This window comes from Poecile atricapillus, chromosome 1 (genome assembly GCF_030490865.1).
Source record: "Poecile atricapillus isolate bPoeAtr1 chromosome 1, bPoeAtr1.hap1, whole genome shotgun sequence".
Taxonomy (NCBI): Eukaryota; Metazoa; Chordata; class Aves; order Passeriformes; family Paridae; genus Poecile; species Poecile atricapillus.
In genome coordinates, this window is record NC_081249.1 from 31,469,822 (window position 1) to 31,489,122 (window position 19,301).

At 40.1% G+C, this 19,301-nt stretch overlaps 1 protein-coding gene across 1 annotated transcript in view; it reads right to left on the bottom strand.

The window, feature by feature from the left end:
• Positions 1 to 595: 595 nt before the first annotated feature.
• The window catches only part of TMEM131 (transmembrane protein 131), a 91,237-nt gene continuing 72,531 nt past the window's right edge, over positions 596 to 19,301 (bottom strand). The window contains exons 29-41 of the mRNA XM_058833183.1: positions 18,613 to 18,798; positions 16,488 to 16,646; positions 15,313 to 15,911; positions 12,057 to 12,232; positions 10,714 to 10,841; positions 9,345 to 9,469; positions 9,039 to 9,197; positions 8,185 to 8,362; positions 7,737 to 7,858; positions 7,534 to 7,630; positions 6,329 to 6,426; positions 4,988 to 5,151; positions 596 to 1,609 (exon numbers count right to left, since the gene is read on the bottom strand). Coding sequence (XP_058689166.1) covers positions 1,313 to 1,609; positions 4,988 to 5,151; positions 6,329 to 6,426; positions 7,534 to 7,630; positions 7,737 to 7,858; positions 8,185 to 8,362; positions 9,039 to 9,197; positions 9,345 to 9,469; positions 10,714 to 10,841; positions 12,057 to 12,232; positions 15,313 to 15,911; positions 16,488 to 16,646; positions 18,613 to 18,798 — 2,488 coding nt within the window. The 3' untranslated portion in view covers positions 596 to 1,312. The remainder of the gene's footprint in view (positions 1,610 to 4,987; positions 5,152 to 6,328; positions 6,427 to 7,533; positions 7,631 to 7,736; positions 7,859 to 8,184; positions 8,363 to 9,038; positions 9,198 to 9,344; positions 9,470 to 10,713; positions 10,842 to 12,056; positions 12,233 to 15,312; positions 15,912 to 16,487; positions 16,647 to 18,612; positions 18,799 to 19,301) is intronic.

The window sequence follows — 19,301 nt, forward strand, 5'->3', positions numbered from 1 at the left end:
TTTTACTACTGGATGGATGCTGACAAACACCTCTTTGTAGTTTGTCAAACTGCTGCTGTAAATTGGTGGCAGTGCCACTGAGTCATAAGTAAATTTAAGGCGCTAATGTCTGTTAATGCTTTCTGGTAATGGAAGGGTTCATTTTTACTTGGCTTCAGCTCAGAGGAATATATGTAGTCATTGGGGCTTGCCTTACTGTTAATGAATGGAAACAGGCACCTTCAAGGGACAGATTAATCATATCTAAGAATAGTAACATTCTTCTTCAGACCCATGCAAGAACAGTGGTACAAAGGTATGGGTGTAACATAAACAGCAGCTGCTCTTATGCTTGATACCTGGAAACTCAAGAATATAGACATTTTTCCAGCCTTTTGCTATCCAGTGAATTTTCAAGTGGGTGGCACTGCATAACCTTGAAAACAGTTTCTATTGTCTACTGCAATAGAAACCCACACTTTAGAGAAGCCAGGTTTCATCTGCAATGAAACACAGGCTCTGTGTGCAGTAGATTTTGGCCCAAAGGCTGTGCCAAGTGGAACCATGCACACACAAGTTCAGAAAATATAAGGGGAACAGAACTAGAACAGACAAATCTTGAAAAAAGCATATTTATTTTAAAGTACAACCCAAAGTTGTATCTGTAAGAAATGCACATGGTATCTTGTTTCTTGCACAAGTCTTGGCTGTGTGCATTTCACTTCAACTTAAAAATGCATTCAGGTTTACAAATGTACAAACAGCATAAAGTGTATTACAGTCTCAACAGAATGCTCTTACATTCAGCCACTTTGCTCTTAAGGTTTTGTGTTGGTTTTGTTGGTATTTTTTGTTGATTTTTTCCTTTTTTACATTCTTACAACCTGTGTTAACAAAGACAGCCTTATTTTAAAAAAATACTCTGCATTTTAGCACAAAGTGCCTTTTGATTTTAAATTAGAACTTGGAGGATAACACTGGAAAAAATTTAAAAACCCAAACTTTTCATGAAAGTATTGCATGCCAGGACCATTTTAGAGTTCAAATTGTTTCCTAAATAAAGATGGCAGATGGTAACATATGAAACCAGTGAAACTGTTCATATTTACAGGCTTTAGCCGTAGTTGGGATTTGTGACCACACCCAGACATTTCCAAGCTTATCTGCAACCTCACACTACCATATCGCAGGACAGACTTTAAAAAGGAGCGAGTGATGAAAGCATGACTGATGGGGGAGTGGGGCAGGGGGAAGCAACGGCCTGAAAACGACGTTTCAAAAATTTGCATTCAGAATTGTATCATGACCTGAATAAGAGTTCTTTCTTTTTGCTTTAGTTTTCATGAGGATAGTGTGAATTTGACCAAGGATCTGAACTTCTTCTTCCAATCGTTGGGCTCCAAATTCTCCAAGGATTGTAGGTCTGTCCCATGTCTTCAGCAGGATTGGCAACGGTGGCAGCAGCGGGCGGCGGCGGAGCAGCGGCGGAGTTTTCACTACCCATGAGATCAATGCCTGACAACGCGTTTGTTGGAGTGGTGAAGGGAAGGCCACTGTTGAGATTACTTGACCAAATGGAACTGCTGAATGGAGTGGTAGACCACAGGCCACTGGGGTTGCCCAGGATTGACTGCAGTAAAAGACAGAGCAAGGTAAGTGGCAGGCTGGTACACCTCAATTTCCACCTTGTTTACAGCCCCCCAAAAGAAAAGTATCCAAGCAGCAGCAACAAGAAGCCTGCTCTGGAACCCCTTCCATTGTCACTGCAACACAGAGCTCTGGCCTCTCTGTACAAGAGCTTGCCCAGATGAACCACACTGCTCCTGCAGCTGAATGCTCTGGAGCTGTGCGGGCTGCAGGGTGCAGTCATGTTACTGCCTTTGAGCTGTTTTCATTTCAGCTGAGGTGTCCCATACCAGTGCTAATTTAAGCACTATGGGTATTCAACACACGAGGGCCAGAACACTTAAGCTCAAACAAAGTAGTTAGAATGAGGTAAATAAACATGGTTTAAGTCTCAAAAAACAACAACAAAAAAATTGGAAGACAGCAGTGGAAGATAACAGCAAAGTCCTTTTTTTCATCTTTTTTACTGTTGCAAATTTATCTCCCTGTAGTCAGACCTTGCCTCTTTTGCATGAATCTACTTGTGTTCAGTCCCACTGTAGCTATTCCATATTCCCAGTATATACTTTTTTCCCATCCAGAATTTCTTCAGATGAAGGGAGAGGGGATAGGAGAGCTGGCCATTTATCACTGAATTCCATAAAGTCTGTCCTGGCTCAAGACACTTGGAAGTCTCTGACAAATGGTCATGGTGCAGATGCAGGTGAGTTCCAGCACATCACAAATGCATCGGGGAAATATAGAACATATATGGCAAGCCTAGAGAACACATGCAGTAACACAAGGCCCAGGTTCTGTCAACTGTATTTTACTAAAGCCCAAACAGTAGCAGACAGCAAGCAGAGGAACCTGACCCGTGGTGTGGTGGAAAGTGATACCCGGAAGCAGCCAGATATGGAAATGAGAAAGGTTAGCATAACTTTCTGCTAATATTAGCACAGAACCTGCCACATGTAAGGCTTCTGGCACTACACAACCCAGTGCCAACAGATTTAATGTACATATCCTATAAATTCAATTTGTAAATATATTGGAAACTTGATACAGCCAACAGGCAGCAGACTTGTTGAGTAAGTGCTGTCAGGTACAAACATCTTTATGTTTGGATTTAGTGGCTGGAGATAGGGCATCCCTTCCCAAGATCTCTGCCCTGAGATAACACACACTAAAGGTTAACCAGTATCAGTGTACCCTGCATCTGAAGATCTAAATAAAAATTCCTTTAGGAAAGAAAACAAGGGAGAATCTGAAAATGTCTTTCTTTTAGGTTTTTGTTCTTTGCTCTGGAATGAAGAAGACAGGCTCAGTCTAATGATACCTAAAATTGGCTTGATGCTAACACACCACAAAATTTGCTGCCAAGGGCTGGAGAGGAGTTCTGAGCATTACTTGGGGGACTGACCAGGCCAATGACATCAGGACTCTCCAATGTCATTGAGAAACTGAGACAGACCAGGGTCACAGTGTATTATTGTCACATAAATAAATGGTTGTATTTAAGCTATACCAGCATTAGACTACTAAACCTACAGTAGGAAACACTCACTATGCTGCTTGGGAACCTACTCTAACATACTAAAAATCCACCCTATTTCCTGCTGCAGGCAAGAGGCAGGAACTATTTGTTCCTACTTGTCCCAAAAGTGTTTGGGAGACTGTGATAGAAAGGCACTGGTTCAGAAATCAGAAGCAACCAGGAAAGGAGCAGCAGAGAAGAGCACCTGCTATGCCCTTTCAAGGCTGGTGGAAGGAGGTACAAAGTGGCTGGCAGGCAGAGCTACACACAAAGAAACAGAGGAATGGGGAGGAGTCAGTGAATGTGGTTAGAAAATAACCTGGGGAGAAGTACCAGCAAGGCAGCAAGGCTAAGGGAAGACAGGATCCAGAAGGCAAATGCTACTTAGCACAGAAGCAGAGTTGTTCATACAAGGAAAAAGCAAAAAGAGTAAGGAAGGAGAACAACCAAAATCAACTCTCCAGAAACCTTCCTAGAAAAAAGGGTAACACAGAAACCACTGCCTAAGTGCTGTTTGCAATAATAGCTTGCTTGGCTCTTGTCCCAGAACAGAGGAAAGGGCAGGCCCTGGCCTGGTACCTGCTCTCTTATCAGGCACCTAGAGCAAGGAGAAAAGCCAGGCTTTCCTGTTCTGGCTTGCCATAAGCACTTGAAAACACCACTATCATTTATAACAGCTTTGAGTATTTCAGTCAGTTTGCTATTTTCTTCTTGTTTATTATGTGACCTTCTCCTTGAGAAAGCTCCTAAAATATCCCCTCTCAAATCAAAGTACTTAAATGGAGTACCTGACACTACTTCTATACCATTTGTCTGGCTTCCATCTTGATGCTTCTCAAAGCACACTTCTAAATATTTTTCAGAAGCAGCTGGGAAATACGGGTTAAGAGCTAGAGAGCTTGTTCTGGTTGTCCTCAAGCCCTCCCTCTATCAAATACTGAGAAACTTGCCCTTCATGTGACCAAAATCCAAGCACCTTCCCTTACATAGCTTCAGTGAGGTTCCAGCTCTGGTTGTAACCACGTGACAAGGACGGGATCTGCAAGCCTGTGTCTATAAGAAGCTGTGTGACCTTCTTTGGCTTCCCCTGTCCCTGCCTTCCCCCACTCCATCTGAACTGCTCCCAGGTGAAGTAAACACTGCCTCTTACTCACTACAAAAACATTCTCAGAAGTCAACATGAAGAAGGATTTCAGCTGGCAGCGAAGACAGCTGTTGCAGCATAAGTTCTAGTCTGACACAAGGATGACAGTGCAGCACTGCAATCTGCAAAGTTGGGGTTTTTCTCCTTCTTTTGCTATACTCAAAATCTTCATCAAAATAAGTAATCAGTTTAAAGACTTCACCTTGTGTTCAGCCCTTTACTGTTTTTTCCTAAACTGAAAAGAATATGTTCAAGTTCTTTTAGATAGCTTTTTTAGGACTTTGTGTTAATTTACAAACAGGTACAATACTGGATTCAGAAAGCAAAATCAAAGTGTGAAAGTTATCATATTGCCTATTTTCCAACTGTCTTTCAAACTGGAAGTAACATGTGCAGTGTCCAGCCATGGCACAGGAGCAAACCTGAAGGATCTGTGGGAGCAGAACACACTTTTTTAAGTGCTGCAAGGCACTCTTGTGAGAAATAGTTTTATGGGAAGCAGTGTACATGGATTCATCATCCCCAAGTGAGGAGACTATTGTCCAACAGCCATGTCAACTTAAATACGCCAAGTATTTACAAATATGTGTAAGTTCCCTCTTCCTTTATTCTTCAGTTGATTCCTTTCCATCCCCAATTTCTCTGTATTAAAGTGGATGGCACATACAGAACAGGTTGGTAACAGTAATAAACCACTGTATTTGGATGGACTGAATACTTACTGCAGTTGTATGAGTTGGGGAACTTGAGCTTGTTGGCCAGGAGGGTACAGAATCTGTAGCTGAAGGATCCCAGATGGATGATGGAACATTATTGAATTCATTCCAGTTTCTCTGAACATCCTGCCCATAAGCAGATCGAGCTGAACCAAGCTTGCTAAAAACCTCTAAAAATAAAATGAAATAAAGATGAGTAAATTACTCTTCTTCTTTTTCCAAGAACAATACCTTTCACAGTTATTTCCTGTATTTTTCTAGCAGGTCCTGCTGCAGTGATATTAGAAGAGGTCACATAATACAAATCTCATCTCATGTGAACAACATCAGACAGGGCCACAAACTTGTCATGATTATAGTGGGGAAAGAGAGTTAAACACTTGCTGTGGGTAATTCAGCCCAGTCTAAGCACAGCAGTACTGAGTCCTGGCAGTTCTCTGTGACAGCAGCACTCATTTGCCTTGCAGCACTCCCTTCCCAGGTGACTCCTGGTAGGAGGCAGCACAGGGAGTGCCCCAGCTCTGATCCCGTCTCTGCTAAGAGAAGGAAAAGGGAGCACCAGTAGTCATGGCTTGCCTGCTTCTCACACACAGAACTGACCCCAGGCATTTTAGTGGTGCCCTCGGAGCCATGGGTGCCAAGTGCTGCTGATGAAGAGGAAAAGAACCCCACAGCAGCAGCATGCCACATCCAAAGTTTACTTTGTTTATCATCTTTTCAGCCACCTCAAAACATACCGCACGTGCCCAAGTACACAACTCTTCCTAAGTACAAAGAGCATCCACACCCTGCAATCTCAATGCCTGGCCATCTCTATTACATTTATGAAAATTTACCCAAATATTTAAATACATCAATCAATTGCTGGGTTTAGTATGCATCAGTTCATTGCGCAGCTAATACAAATACTGCAGGAAAACACAAGAGGAAAGCAACACAAGGGTTGGGCCACTGCCTCACTTAACAGAGCCATGTTTTTAGGCAGGTGTTTATGCTAGGAAACCACAGGCCTACGGGCACATTTGTGGAACCTACAGTAAAGTTTTGGGGGAGAGATGGAGAGGAAGAAGACTAAGGAAATAACCCCTGAAATCCAGAAATTTTACTGCAACAGAGAAACTCTAAACTCAATCATTCTCAGCCCATTGAACACTATGATATTTCACTAACTTTCTCTGGAGTGAAACACAGAATATATCACCAAATTTTTAACAAATGTCCCTACAGAGTCTTCCCTTTCAGGAGTGAGGATGGAAACACTGTCTGTACTTAGACCAGTGGAATGAAGGCACAACATTTCTCTACCTGTATTTGAATATGGAAAAATATTTGAACAGAAAAACTCACCTCCAGTTAAATTAAAAGAGTGTCCAAATGCAGAGAAGGAGTTGAGGGGTGTGAAATCAGGACTGCTGGGATTGCTGATAGGACTCCACAAACCCGAACTACATTTTATGGAGGAACAGAAAAGCAATGCACAACTTATTAACACAGTACTATTGACAATATTAACCTATGAGCTATATGCAAATGTATGTGTGTATATATGTTTAGCTATATGTATTTATATATATCCAGATAAAAATATACAGTTAAAGATATACTAAATAAAAATTTAATGGTGATCAAGAGTTAAGAAATCAGTTTGGGTTTGTTTTAATGGAAGATTTTGGTGATAGACATTTTACTGTGTAAACACCCACCTTGGAGTAACACAGTAATATAGACACAGTGCTCTTTAATCTGCAGAATGAGCATCAAACAAACATGAGAGTACCTCTTTTGACTAGTTTTCCAGAAAACTCATGGAGTTCAAGCCATATTAGAGTTTTTTTTTCTCAATCAGATAAAACTTACAGTCAGTTGGAAGGGATAAAAATACACTCATGGACAAGCTTCTTAAAAGTAACAGATGAGTTAAATAGAACCAGTGTTAAACATCCACCAAAACAAAGAAAACTCCAATGCACAAACCTCACTCACAAAGCAGCTCCTTTGCATATGGAAACTTGAATTCAAGTCTCTTTCCCACTCCAGAAAGGTTACTGCTTTTTACAACTGAGGGGCTCAGTGCCAAAATGTCATGTCCCATAGGGAATGTGACTGAGTGCAGCTCTATCCTGCTCCTACAGAAAGCACAAAGCTCACTGACAGCTCTGGTCTTGGTGTTAAAACAGGAGTGAAGGGGGTTGCTGTACAGCAAGGTACTTTGCCTGTGAACCTCCAAGTAACCTTGGTACACACTCCTCAGTACTGACAGAGCCAAGCTGATTTCTCATTGTGTGGATGCCCAGGAACACAAGGTTGTTCAGTTACTTGGAATGAGGAGAAAAAAGCTCCCATCACATCCAGAACATCCTTCTCTCTATTTTTGAGTCACTTTCAACTCCTAAACTTTTCTGCAAGGTGAGAGGTGCTGTGCCTAGACTTTAAAAAATAGTTTAAAAAAAACCTAACCAAAATCAATTCTGTCACTCCCTTCAAAATGGCATTAATAGCACAATCTTATTTTCTAGGGGTCCAGGTATTTGCCTAGAGAATATAAAAATTACCTGTCAGAGCCATCACTGTCAACAACTGTGTGAGAAATGCTGATACTGCTGGATACATCGGTCTTGCTTGGAGAAACTTTTGGTAAACCACTGCCACCTGCGAGAATATGTATGTAAAAAATTAGTACAATAAACCCCAGCAAAATACCAGAATATTCAGGAAATATTTGGAATTATTAATAACTCAAAACAGGTTCTAGTACCTGGACTTTTGTCATAACCTGCAGCTACAGCAGCAAAAGTGGGGTTTCCATTCCTGCCTGGAAGAGAAGCTGCCTTTGCCAGCTTATGTTTGGTACCATTAGGCTGCTTGGGTTTTGTTTCACTAAAATGAGAAAGAAACAAAAAAAAAAAAAAGAGGGAAAAAAAAGAGTAAGGTTTTGGACTTCAGCAGTTTGATTTAAAAAGCAGCAATTTAAGCTAGCATTCAAGAAAATGTTTAAAACAGCTCAACAGTTCATGTAATTGCACATTTTTCCAATCTACCAAGCTGTACAGCAAAGCAAGATATGCACAGTGGTGTATCTGCAGAAAAGCAGTTTCTGTGGAAAGAGGAAACAGGTATGAAAATCGGGAGATGCCCCCAGTGAAGCATAGTTCCACAAGTGCTCAGTGCCTGGGGAATCAGTAGGAAGTAGGATCTGGACTCACTTGCTGCAGCTGCTGTTGACGATGCTGCTGTAAGTGCCTCCTCGTGGCCCAAAAGTGAAGGATGTGGGAGGAGGAGGAGGGGGAGATGGAGAGGCGGGTGTTGGAGAGGGCTGGCGCTGCTTCAGGAAAGCATCTGCATTCAGGGTTTGCAGAGAGAGCTTATACAGGTTGTCTGTGGCTATAAAGGGAAACACAAAACATCTTCCTGTAGGATTTACATTACAGAAAAGGCTTCTTGAACTTCTGCTATCCCTTCTGTTCAAATGGGGGAATTACAAAAAGGCTGTTTGCTCCCAGTGATGGAAGCAGCAGCTCCTCTATGCTCAGCTGTGGTTATTCAGGTCTGCTGCTTGTTTTCAGAGAGACTGATTTGCAACAGAAACAGCCAGGAGAAGGTGAGGTGGTTCCCACACAAGGGGTTTATAATGCAACCACAAAAACTGTAAGTGTCCTAAGCTAACGACTGCATTAAGGTGTTTTCAGTGTTCCCTCTCAAGGAAAAATAATCTAATTAGTTCCAAATTCAGGTGGAGTAGACCAAGCAAAACCCCATCTACTGTAGAAAATACATATTTTTTGAGCAGTAATTCTCATTTTCTCAATTTCCCCAGAAGCTTCTGAATCCTGTTAATCACTGGAGAGCTGTAGAGTGACCCATGTTCTGCCCACATTTTCAAACATCCCAAATCATATCAGATGCTATATCAATATCAATATCAATATAGGGCCTACAACAGAAAAATGGAGTTCAGCTATGAGCTGAAAAGGGGACAGGAAGATCTATAAACAGATCAAGCCTATCTACAGATATTAATTGCAGACACTCATTCTGACATTGTCTAGTGATTACTTACAGCTGCCAGCTTTGTGGAGAGGCACAGAGTCCCACTCTGGTGGTGGAGAATCCTTTTCCCCTTCTGAGCTGCTGGTGTTTCCTAGCTCCTGTGCAGAACCACTGGGGAGAAATTTTGCTAATACTGATGGTCTGCTCTCCATTAACTTACTGCTTGGACCTATTAAAACAAAAGAAAAAGCAAGTGCGTGGGTAACAAACTGAATAACTTTCTTCTCATACCAGACTTAGAATTCAGCACTCAAGAGGGGTTACAGACAATGATATAAAACTCTTGAGGTATTTACAAAAACCACCCTCACACTACCTCTTGTTTTGGGGAGGTTTCTTGATTTAGAGCCACTTGACAGAAGGTGTGGTGTAGAGATCTTGGATGGAAAGGTTTTTCGCTGCTTGTTTTCCAGTGGGGGAGTATAAGACAATTCCAAGGGACTAGAAGATAACAGAAATGCTTTTATTTTAAAGCTCTGAAGTACTGAAAAGCATTTATATATATATATATATATATAGATAGATAGATATAGATATACATACATGACCCACATTGCTCCACACGTTTTAGGTTCACTCACATGCCAGAAGCAGGTTTCACCCTGGAGCTCCAGGATCACAAAACCCATTTGATTATACAGAGGCAACAAGAAATGGCAGCTGCCCTTTTTCTACTCTGTCCCTACACACCCCTGTCAGATCCCATGGTCCTAATATGCTATTGCCTCAAATGTAAAGGATTGTTTTTTAATCAATAATATAAAACTACTAAAATGCACCACCAAATTCAATTGGATGTATATTATTTTTTTTCTCCAGGTATTTGATTCTGTCTCTCAAACTTCCTAGGGGAGGAACTGTTTTCCCCATTTCTTGCAGAAGAATTCCAAGCCAGCTCTCATTGTGGCCTTTGAAAACCGTCACATGTAATGAACTTGTGAGTTATAAGATAAAACAAAGTACATAATTGTAAGAATAAATAAGGAAGAGACTTTGCCAGGCAATGTTTTCAGAAGTATTTTGAAGAACATTAATTTCTTCTAACTATAAACTCAGCCTACTATTAATTATGACAAGAAAAACACAGCTGATATACCATACCTCAGTTTGGTAAAGTTTACTTTTGTGGCACTTAGATACCAATCTGATTTCATAATACTATTTTGGAATGCACTAGGTATGGTAAGACTAAGATTCTTCATGTTTGTCCCTGTCTATGCTCTGCAGTCAATCATATGCCAGTAAGGGACAGGGACTGGCAATGGCAGCAGCCTCCTTTAATAAAGTACACAAGCCTGACCTTACTCTATGATACAAAAAAGGAAACTGAGGCTGCAGTTTCCCAAGGGCAGCTAAAGGCAGTCACATCAATGCTGGCTCAGTGTGCCGCCCCTAGAAACATTAACCCCATTTTTTGTATGCAATACCTGTTATAAAAACCTTCGCCTGTCTTTCATTGCCGGATTTAGCTCTCACTTATGTGCTGTGTTTCCATTAAGTAATTTATTATTTGCAAGCTTCAGATATTCCCTGACATCAGGAAGAAAGAGGAAGTTGCTTAAAAGGTACCTGTTGTTGGCATTTGCCAAACTGGCAGCTAAAACAGTCAGATGCAGATATTTTTATCAATCCATCTTCCCTGTAAACATGACACATTCCCTACTAGACAGCTTCATTATGCTTACCTGGTTTTCACATCTACAGGGATTTCTTTCTTGATACTTGTAAGCACTTTTTTGGTTTTCTGTTTTACTGGGACTATTTCATTTTCAGGTTTTTCTGCTATAATTTTTCCCTTTTGTTTCTCAGGTTCCTATAAAAGACATAATGACACATTGACAATCACAAAAAGCAAAGCCCTTCTTGCATCAGAACACATGTAACAAATAGGGCTGAGGAAAGAACGCTGTTGGTAAATATGAGCATTTTTGCAGTTTTGAAGGTCTTTTTTCACAACTTAATGAGTTTGCCTATAAAATATGGTTTCTATTTTTTCTATTTGGAGAAACAGAAATGGAAATAGCAAATAAATGAGCTTTAAGCAAATCTGGTGTTTGCAAATACACAGCTCCCCTGGCCACGGCCTCTGAACCTACTTAATAAGATACTAACTCTGTACTGAGACCTTTACTGCATCTGCTGCATGCAGTCCAGGCCACTTAAAACAGACTTTTCAAGAAAGCAAATATATGAGCAACTTCACAATTCAATTTATTATTTTCTTTAAAACACTTCTAAGTGTCTAAATAAACTTCTAAGACTTTCTAAATAAAGTACGTTCTCAAATAGCCATCCTGAAAAAATCAACAGCAACTTTCAAGTGACAACTTACTAAACTGTAACCTTTAAAATATATCCTACGGATTTCTTTTTTCCCACAGCTATAATCCCTGTCTTTTACAAAGTTCAAATTTAAGAAATCAATATTTAGGATTGGTTTTCTCCCCTTTGGCATTACCTCTTCTTTGTTTGTCAGCTTTCTTTAGGACAAAATATTTATGACAATCCAACCACTACACAAATTATAGACATTACTTAATTACCTTGGAGCATGTGAGCTGAATAAGTTAAGCAAAGGCAGGGGTACTGTATAAGGTAATTAAGTTAACTACATGCTGACAAGTTACCACCATTGATCTGAGCCTTTTTAATTGACAAAAGGCATGATTTAGCATGCACCTTAATTATTGAATGAAATTAGCACCCATACTTTGGCGTTTTATTCTGCAAATAGAACTGGCCAGGAGACAATTACCATAATGCTGCTGACAGCTGCTTGCTAATTCAAGCCACAGTCACCTGGGCATTTTCAGTCCTGAGACTACAGAACTTAAGCATGTTCACACTCAGAGGTGGAGATTTGATACAGTGAAGGCAAGAATTGGGAAAGGTGCTTTTTAATTAACATTCTTCCTTGATTAGGTATTATATGAAACCTGAGAATGGTGTGGGGGAGAGAGACTGTGTTCCCACTCCAACAGGTGACACATGGCTATACAAGGGCCTCCTTTTCTCAGAGGCACCGTACCTCTTTGAGAAGTGGTTCTGTGTCTGGGTTAGAGGTTTCTGTTGTGGTTGAAGAACTGTCATCATCTGCCAAAGAATCCTTCAGCTCGTCCTCCTGTTGCTTTCCTTTCCCTCTTCTGTCCTTTTCTTCCCGTTTCTTCTGTGGCTTAGCCTTGCGCTGAACTGTTTTCCCTTTTCCTAGAAAGATAAGGATGCTTCAGATTCTCAGCAGCAGTATCAGAGATGGGCTAGCTCCGTTCATTTCGGAGGCTACCCCATGTGATTAAGCCTCTGAAGTTTGTTGCCTGTTATGACACACCAACCACTTTTACCCCTTTGCACCAAATGTGAGCAAAAGAAGAACCCTGATCTCCACCACTGCATTTATGTTCCTGAGCAGCGTCCCCATTGCCTCTCCGTGGATGTGGGCACCTGGCTGCCTGTAATTCCTCGCTGCTCTGTTCCTGACATCCCTTTTAAACACCACAGAATCCAGTTTGACAGTTTAACCACATAACATTAGATTTAAACAAATTTCTGAGGATGGCAAAAGCTCTATCACCCAAATGAAGAACAGAAATGACCAACATGCTTGTCAGTTGAAAAAAAACCCAACAAAACAACTTGAAATAAGACTACTGTGGATGAGCAAAATCAGTAATAGTATTTATCTAGCAAAGAGGTAAAAGACCCAAATGACCAAAACCTGAAAATCTCACACCCAATATAATTTTTCCTCCTGACATATTTTATTCCTTTAGAGTGGACTATTCTCAATACAAAGCAGCTGTGCATGCTTGTGTGTGGAGTCTTCTTGAGCTTACCATTGCCTGCTGCCGGATTTGAGCCTTCACAACAGCCTTATGTCTTACTAGCTGTAGTATGTGCCTTTACTCATTGGATCCTTCTTAAGATACTGCTCTTCAAAATAAGCACTCTCATTTATAAGTTACACAGTACCTTCATACAGCCTTGTGGATGGATTTAATTGTTCACTCAAAGACTCAAGTAACCTGTGCTGAATAACTGGATTCTGCTTCTTCTAGAATTTGTGCTAGCTTGAGCTGGAATTGAGACTAAAAGCACCATGACAGCTGTTATATTTTATTTGGCAAAATGGTAAAGTTTGTACCAAACCAGAAATTTGCCTTCAGTATTTTGGCAAATACCAGAGACATATCAGTGCCTTCAGACTTTGTTTTTTAAGACGTAAGTGTTTTCAGTATCTAGGACAACAAAAATACTGGAGATAAAAATATTCTTTTTGAATGCAAAGAGATACGTAAATACAAGCAGATCTTCCTATGAACGTTTTTTTCAAGGTTGGCTTCCAGCATATTAAGGGCATTTTGGCTGGGCCTCAGAAGGCCTCATTCCAAAATTTCCTTGAAATGTAATCCACATTCAGGACTGCCAAACAGTTTAATGTTCATAATTAGAATATCTATGTAAAATGTTACCATGACATTAAAACGTAACATAAAGCAGCTGTTTAACAAAAATCTAATGCAGCCTCTGCTGCACTCTGCTAGGACCCAGGTATTGGGTAGCTGAAACAGAAGACTATATAAGACAGCAATTCTGCACAGTGTCTTATGACAAACAGTTTTTGTCCAGAAGCTGCTGCTTCTGCAAAAGTTTGTGATTAGCTCTGAATACTTATCTAAAGACAAATACCTATGTGTGCATATAGGTGCAGGTAGATTGTCAAACTTCCCCTGTAGTTTTACATTTTTACATTTTAAAGAGGACGAATGGAAATGGACACACTACAATATCTGGAGTGGGAATATGCTTTTGAAATCAAACTTGGTGCTCTCTACATATTGTATGCAGCTGCATCACAAAACACTCTCAAGTGCAAGAGCTGCTTCCTTCTTAGGAGGAGCTAGAAATGGAAGATGTGCTCCAAAGTGCTTTCAGGCATTCAGTACATGGCCTGGATCAGTCCACTGCACACCCATGTACGCTCATATGTAACCCATGAGAATGTTGCATCCTTAATACCAGACACTTTGCTTTCCAGAGCTCCAACACTGCACTGTTTGCCATTATGGACACCATCCACGAAACCTCCCTATCATCACATCACCTTCTGCTGTCCTATTTAGCCTTTATGGAATGAATACCTGACAAACTGATATCAGTTCTCTTAATTCTGCCAACCACCTCCCACTGTGAAAACTAAAAGCAGCCCAAAAACTGAGTAGTGTATTTTAGCAAGACACCAAAACCTCACATCACTTCAGAGTCTTCACTTTGAAAGCCCAAACACATCCTAACATCCACTCTGAAATAATTAAGAACTTTCTACTCATTACCACCTAACAGAGTGAAGTTAGTCCTTCTTTGGAGAGGCACAATCTTACAGATGGTGCAGTGTTTATATGCCTTCCCACGATTCATTTTCTTAACTTTAATAAGCAACACAGTATCAGTGCCATTTCTGTACAAGTGTTGGTAGCAAAAAGTGAAAAAATGTTTAGAAATAAACATATTAACACTAAATAATCAGACAACTCTGGGATGCAATTGAAATTGCTGATACAAAAATCATAATTAGAAATCCTACTTCAAGAAGTGTTCAAAAGAAGACAATAACTGACAATTTCAAAAGTCTAAACATATCTAATGTAAGAAATTCAATTAATTATTTTAAGCACTACACAACTGCAAAGATGAATGAGCAAGTCCAACTCAACTCTAGCCTCATCCAAAAATGAATGCAATGGATAGACACAGGTGCCTTATATTAATTTGCTGACCACCTGACATTAAGGATTTTCTACAACTACAAGTCTGGGCATGAAGAATTCCATTCCTAAACAATAATACAGAGGCTATTTGCCCATCTCTCTCTCTCTCTCTTCCCCTCCTCTCTGCCTGACTTTTCACAACTCAGTAAAACAACTTCCTTTTCCCTTCCCTGAGCCCCAAGCCCAAATGATGGACGTGGGAGGGACGGATGCCCACTCAAAGGCAAAGGAGTAACAACAAAAAGCATTTTTCTTCTTCAGAGAAATCAGGTGTCTAGATATTCACACCTGCTTTCATCAAAACATGCCACTGTTTTTGCAGGAAGAATGACAAGCTAGCACTGCACAGTGCACTTCACTACCATAAGGTAACACAAGTGTTCAAGACAGGCACACAGCACAGGCAGGGACCACAAAGAAACACTCCCTTTCCACACTATGAAAATGTGACCTTTACAGTCAATTAAATCTTGTCCTGTGTTTTACACAGGGAATCATCCCATTAAAACAGAATTGTATTACCTTTGTTTTTTGCTAGTGGAGATGGGGGCTGTTCTGTAAACACATCAGGGGAAGGGGATTCTGGGTGGTCAAAGTCTTTTTCCATAGTTTCTATGAGCCCAGTGAGATCTGAATCCTCTGAGCTGTGCCTTCTGCTGCTGGCACATTCGCCGTGAGGCGGGCTGAGAAGCGGGAGCTGTGGCAAAGCACTTTCAGTCTGTTGCTCTTGCTGCTGGGGCCCGGATGCTGGGGGCTGCTGGTGGGGCTGCTCTGCCAAAGCTGCTGCCTGCTGCTGCTGCATTAGCTGCTGGTTCTGCCTTGTCCCCTTGGCTCTTTTGCCTGCGGCATGAGTCTGAGATGTGGCACCTGAATCCAAGGTAAAGGGCGCCGTTCTGTTTACTGACTGCATGGAAGCTGCTTGTGCTGAAGTCCTGTTAGTTATACTTGAATTGGTTTTGGATTTGATGTTTTCAACATCAGGTGCATTTCTATTGCTGTGAAGGTGTGCTGTTGCATTGCATTGCTTATGATTCCCTGCACCGGATCGTGAAGACGAACTGCCTGCTCCATAAATTCCTCTGGACGAACTGTGATTAGAATCCGATCCAAGAGTATTCAAGCTGCAAGAGTAACACATGTTTAAACATACTCCACAATGTTTCCACTCTTCACCATGAAAAGAGAATCACTATAGTCAAAAGAAGCCTTGACCTATACTATTCTTGGCATACAACCAGCAAAAATGCCTAAAATTGTTTTGGCAAGTCAGCCTTTACCATTTCCTGTTCACTCGCCTGCTGTACATAGGAACACAGTAAAATGACTGTTGATACATATGATGGAGGGAACACTGAAAGGAGATGATGTTAACTTAAGACACCTAAGATAGGAACTTCTGGCCTGCAATTTTTTTTTTTTCAGTCTGTACATTCCATTTTTGAGAATATTAACAGGAAACTTGGCAGGGTTTGGTTTTTGGTGAATATCTTTTTTTCCTTTTTTTTTTTTTTCCAAAAGAAGAATATTCCTGACAATCAAAAAATTCATCTTTTCACCCAAGCCATATTTTTACAAGCAACTGTGGGGATATCTTTATTCATTCACCTGTTCTATACAGTAGTATTACTTTCTTACTGGCCTGATAACTAAATAAATAAATGGTAAAAGTACCTCAAGAAGCCCAAACATTTACTTACTTTCCATCAGATGAAATTCCAACTATTCTCCTGAGATCAAGTGGCCTTCCCATATCAAAGGGAGGGTTTGAGGCCTCAAAGGACAAGCGTCTTCTAAATGGCTCCCAAATTCCTTGAGCTTCTAGATAGGCTGTTCCAATTACCAAGAGAAAGAGTACACTGGAGAGAAGAAAGGCAGTCATCTAAGGATTTACTTCTTAGTTTTGAGCATTTAAAAATTAATGACTAATCACACAGGACAAAAAGTTTGTATCCTGTACTAAAAATACTAAAAATTGCATCCAAACCACAATTTTGTCTGACAGAAACACAACACAAGACTGGCACGATTTGCAAATCACAAGCATTGAGAATGGGAGCTAGATGCAAGCCTGACATGCAGCTGCCAAGTGTATTAATCTAAAAGAAAAAAAATTGGACTTCAAAACCTGGAGCCACAAGCACGTAGCTATTCAAAGCTACAGAGATGATTTAGGGAAGGCAAAACTAAACACCACTTTATCAAATTTAAAAAACTGGACTGTACAAACTCCTAGTGTTCATTCCTAGAAATTAAGGATAACTTTGCAGTGATATAAAAGAGGTATTTTAGTGGCAACTAGCAAACACATACATGATGGCAACCTAAAAGTTAGAGGCAGTTTATGCACAGAAATCTTGGAATATTATAAAATATATTAGGACTCTTCTCTAGTTTGCTGCTAAGAAGGATTTTTGTATCTTTAGGAAAAAGACACAGTAAAGGAAGGGATTAGTATTCTCTATTCTTTATAAAGTTTAATTAACAAATACAGCACATATAAAATTATCAAAGCAAACTAAACCTATGAGCTGAGAAACATTACTTACTCTGTCAGAATTAAAACCAAACTCACCCTACACATTTCTAGCACATATATAGAAGAAAACCACATAAGTACTCACTCAGCACTTTAAGTAATGCAGTGTTAGTGATGACACAAAATTTCCTAAGTAACAGAAATTTTTCTCTTGCTTTGGAAAATGCAGTTTCCTCACTAAACACTGCATTACTTAGGAAAGTGCTGAAGAGTCAAAAAAGAAAATGAAGTGGGCTGTAACTTCATCTTCTCTTTCTCTCTTGTTAATCCCTACAAGGAAAGACAGCCTAAGTGAACAGTTGCAAAATGGAAGAACCAGTAATTTATTGTGGGGAAAAAAAGGAACATGACATTTATGTGATAATGTTTTGGATTTGCAGAACACAGAAAGACCACTTTTTCTTCAGAGGCATCTACAGTGCCAAAACATTTCACACTAACATATAAGCTTAACACTAATGAAAAGAAAAGCAGCATTTGTTGCTATTGATAAGTAAAAACTCATACTGATATGTTTCCATGCTATGGTTTTCTCTGCACAAAAGCAGTGGGGTAAAGTGTCTCACATCCAAGAGGTGAGCAGGATATAGGGTTTATAAGTCTTGATTTCAAATAAAGAAGGTAGAGGTTAGACTGTGAGGTTAGACTTACAGGTGGCATTTTCAACGCATAATTCAACAAGGTATAATTAACACATCTGTTTGCCGAGGGAAAATGTGCATTAATATCCTACTACGTAACCTGTGAGTGTGCAGTGTTACAAACAATGTCCTTCAGGTTCTCAGAATTCCCATTATTAGTATCACCAGTTGTCTGTCACATAACAAGCAGCAGCGAAGTTAAATTCATCCGAGGCATCTGCTAAGCTCATTACAGTCACTGCCTTTTATCTCCAAAGCACAATACTCCAGAAGGATGCTTACAGTTCTGCAGGAATTCACTGCCATCAGTGCTTTAATACCTAATATGTTTCAAGTTTGGCTTATTTATCAAAATCCCTAAAGATTATCAGAGCTAGCAGAAGTATGTACCTCACTTAAGGAAATAGGTTCGAGCAAGAAGTGTATTATTTTGTCCTTGGTTTGAGCAGAAAGTCAGCAACCCCCTTTGCCTTAAACAGCTCACACTCAATCTATAGGAGGGTTTATCAATTTGATCTCCTTTTAGCCTATTTTATTTTACAACCATTAGACCATGTGCTGAATACCCATGTGCTTCTCTGTAACCCATATTCGAGCAGTGGCAGTTTGTGCCCGTACAGCAGTAAGAACAAACACACACACAACCTCATTATTCCTGAGATGATTATGTACAGTGCCAGTTCCCAGTTGGGCCTGGGCAGTGCTTCTGCACACGTTGCCAACATGTGATATGGAAGCGATGCATTCAAGATAAATACAAATTCAGAGCCTCCTGCAGTGATGAATTTTAATTCACGTATAACTCTGGAAGCAGTGAAATCTGGTGTAAACCTGCAAACAACATAAAGCACATTAGAACTTTTCATATGAACAGCACAAAGGTTTTAGGCAATTTTTATAATTCATAAATTACAAATTTTAAAAAAACTCCTGTAATTCAACCCCATCAATTACAACACAGCCTAAAAATACTTGTGTATCTTTCAAATACCTTGAGATGTGTTTGATTATGTTCATTAACACTTATGATTCTAGATTACTCCTGCAGTACCATATGAAGTTATAATACCTGAAAATAAGGTTTTACCACACCTGTTAATGAAAGCTATGAATGCAGCAAAAATGCAGCAGCAGGTCTAAGTACGTAATGGAACCAACACTTCACCTTTGAGTCACAAAACTGACTGTTCAAAAACATCACCTCTATGTCACAGTCTCATCTCAAACTAACTGTGCAGAAATACTATTTCACTGCAGCAATATTTCCTACATCCACCTGCAGAACAGAAGCAACTACTGAAATTTTTAGATACCATTTTCTGAATAGTTAACTT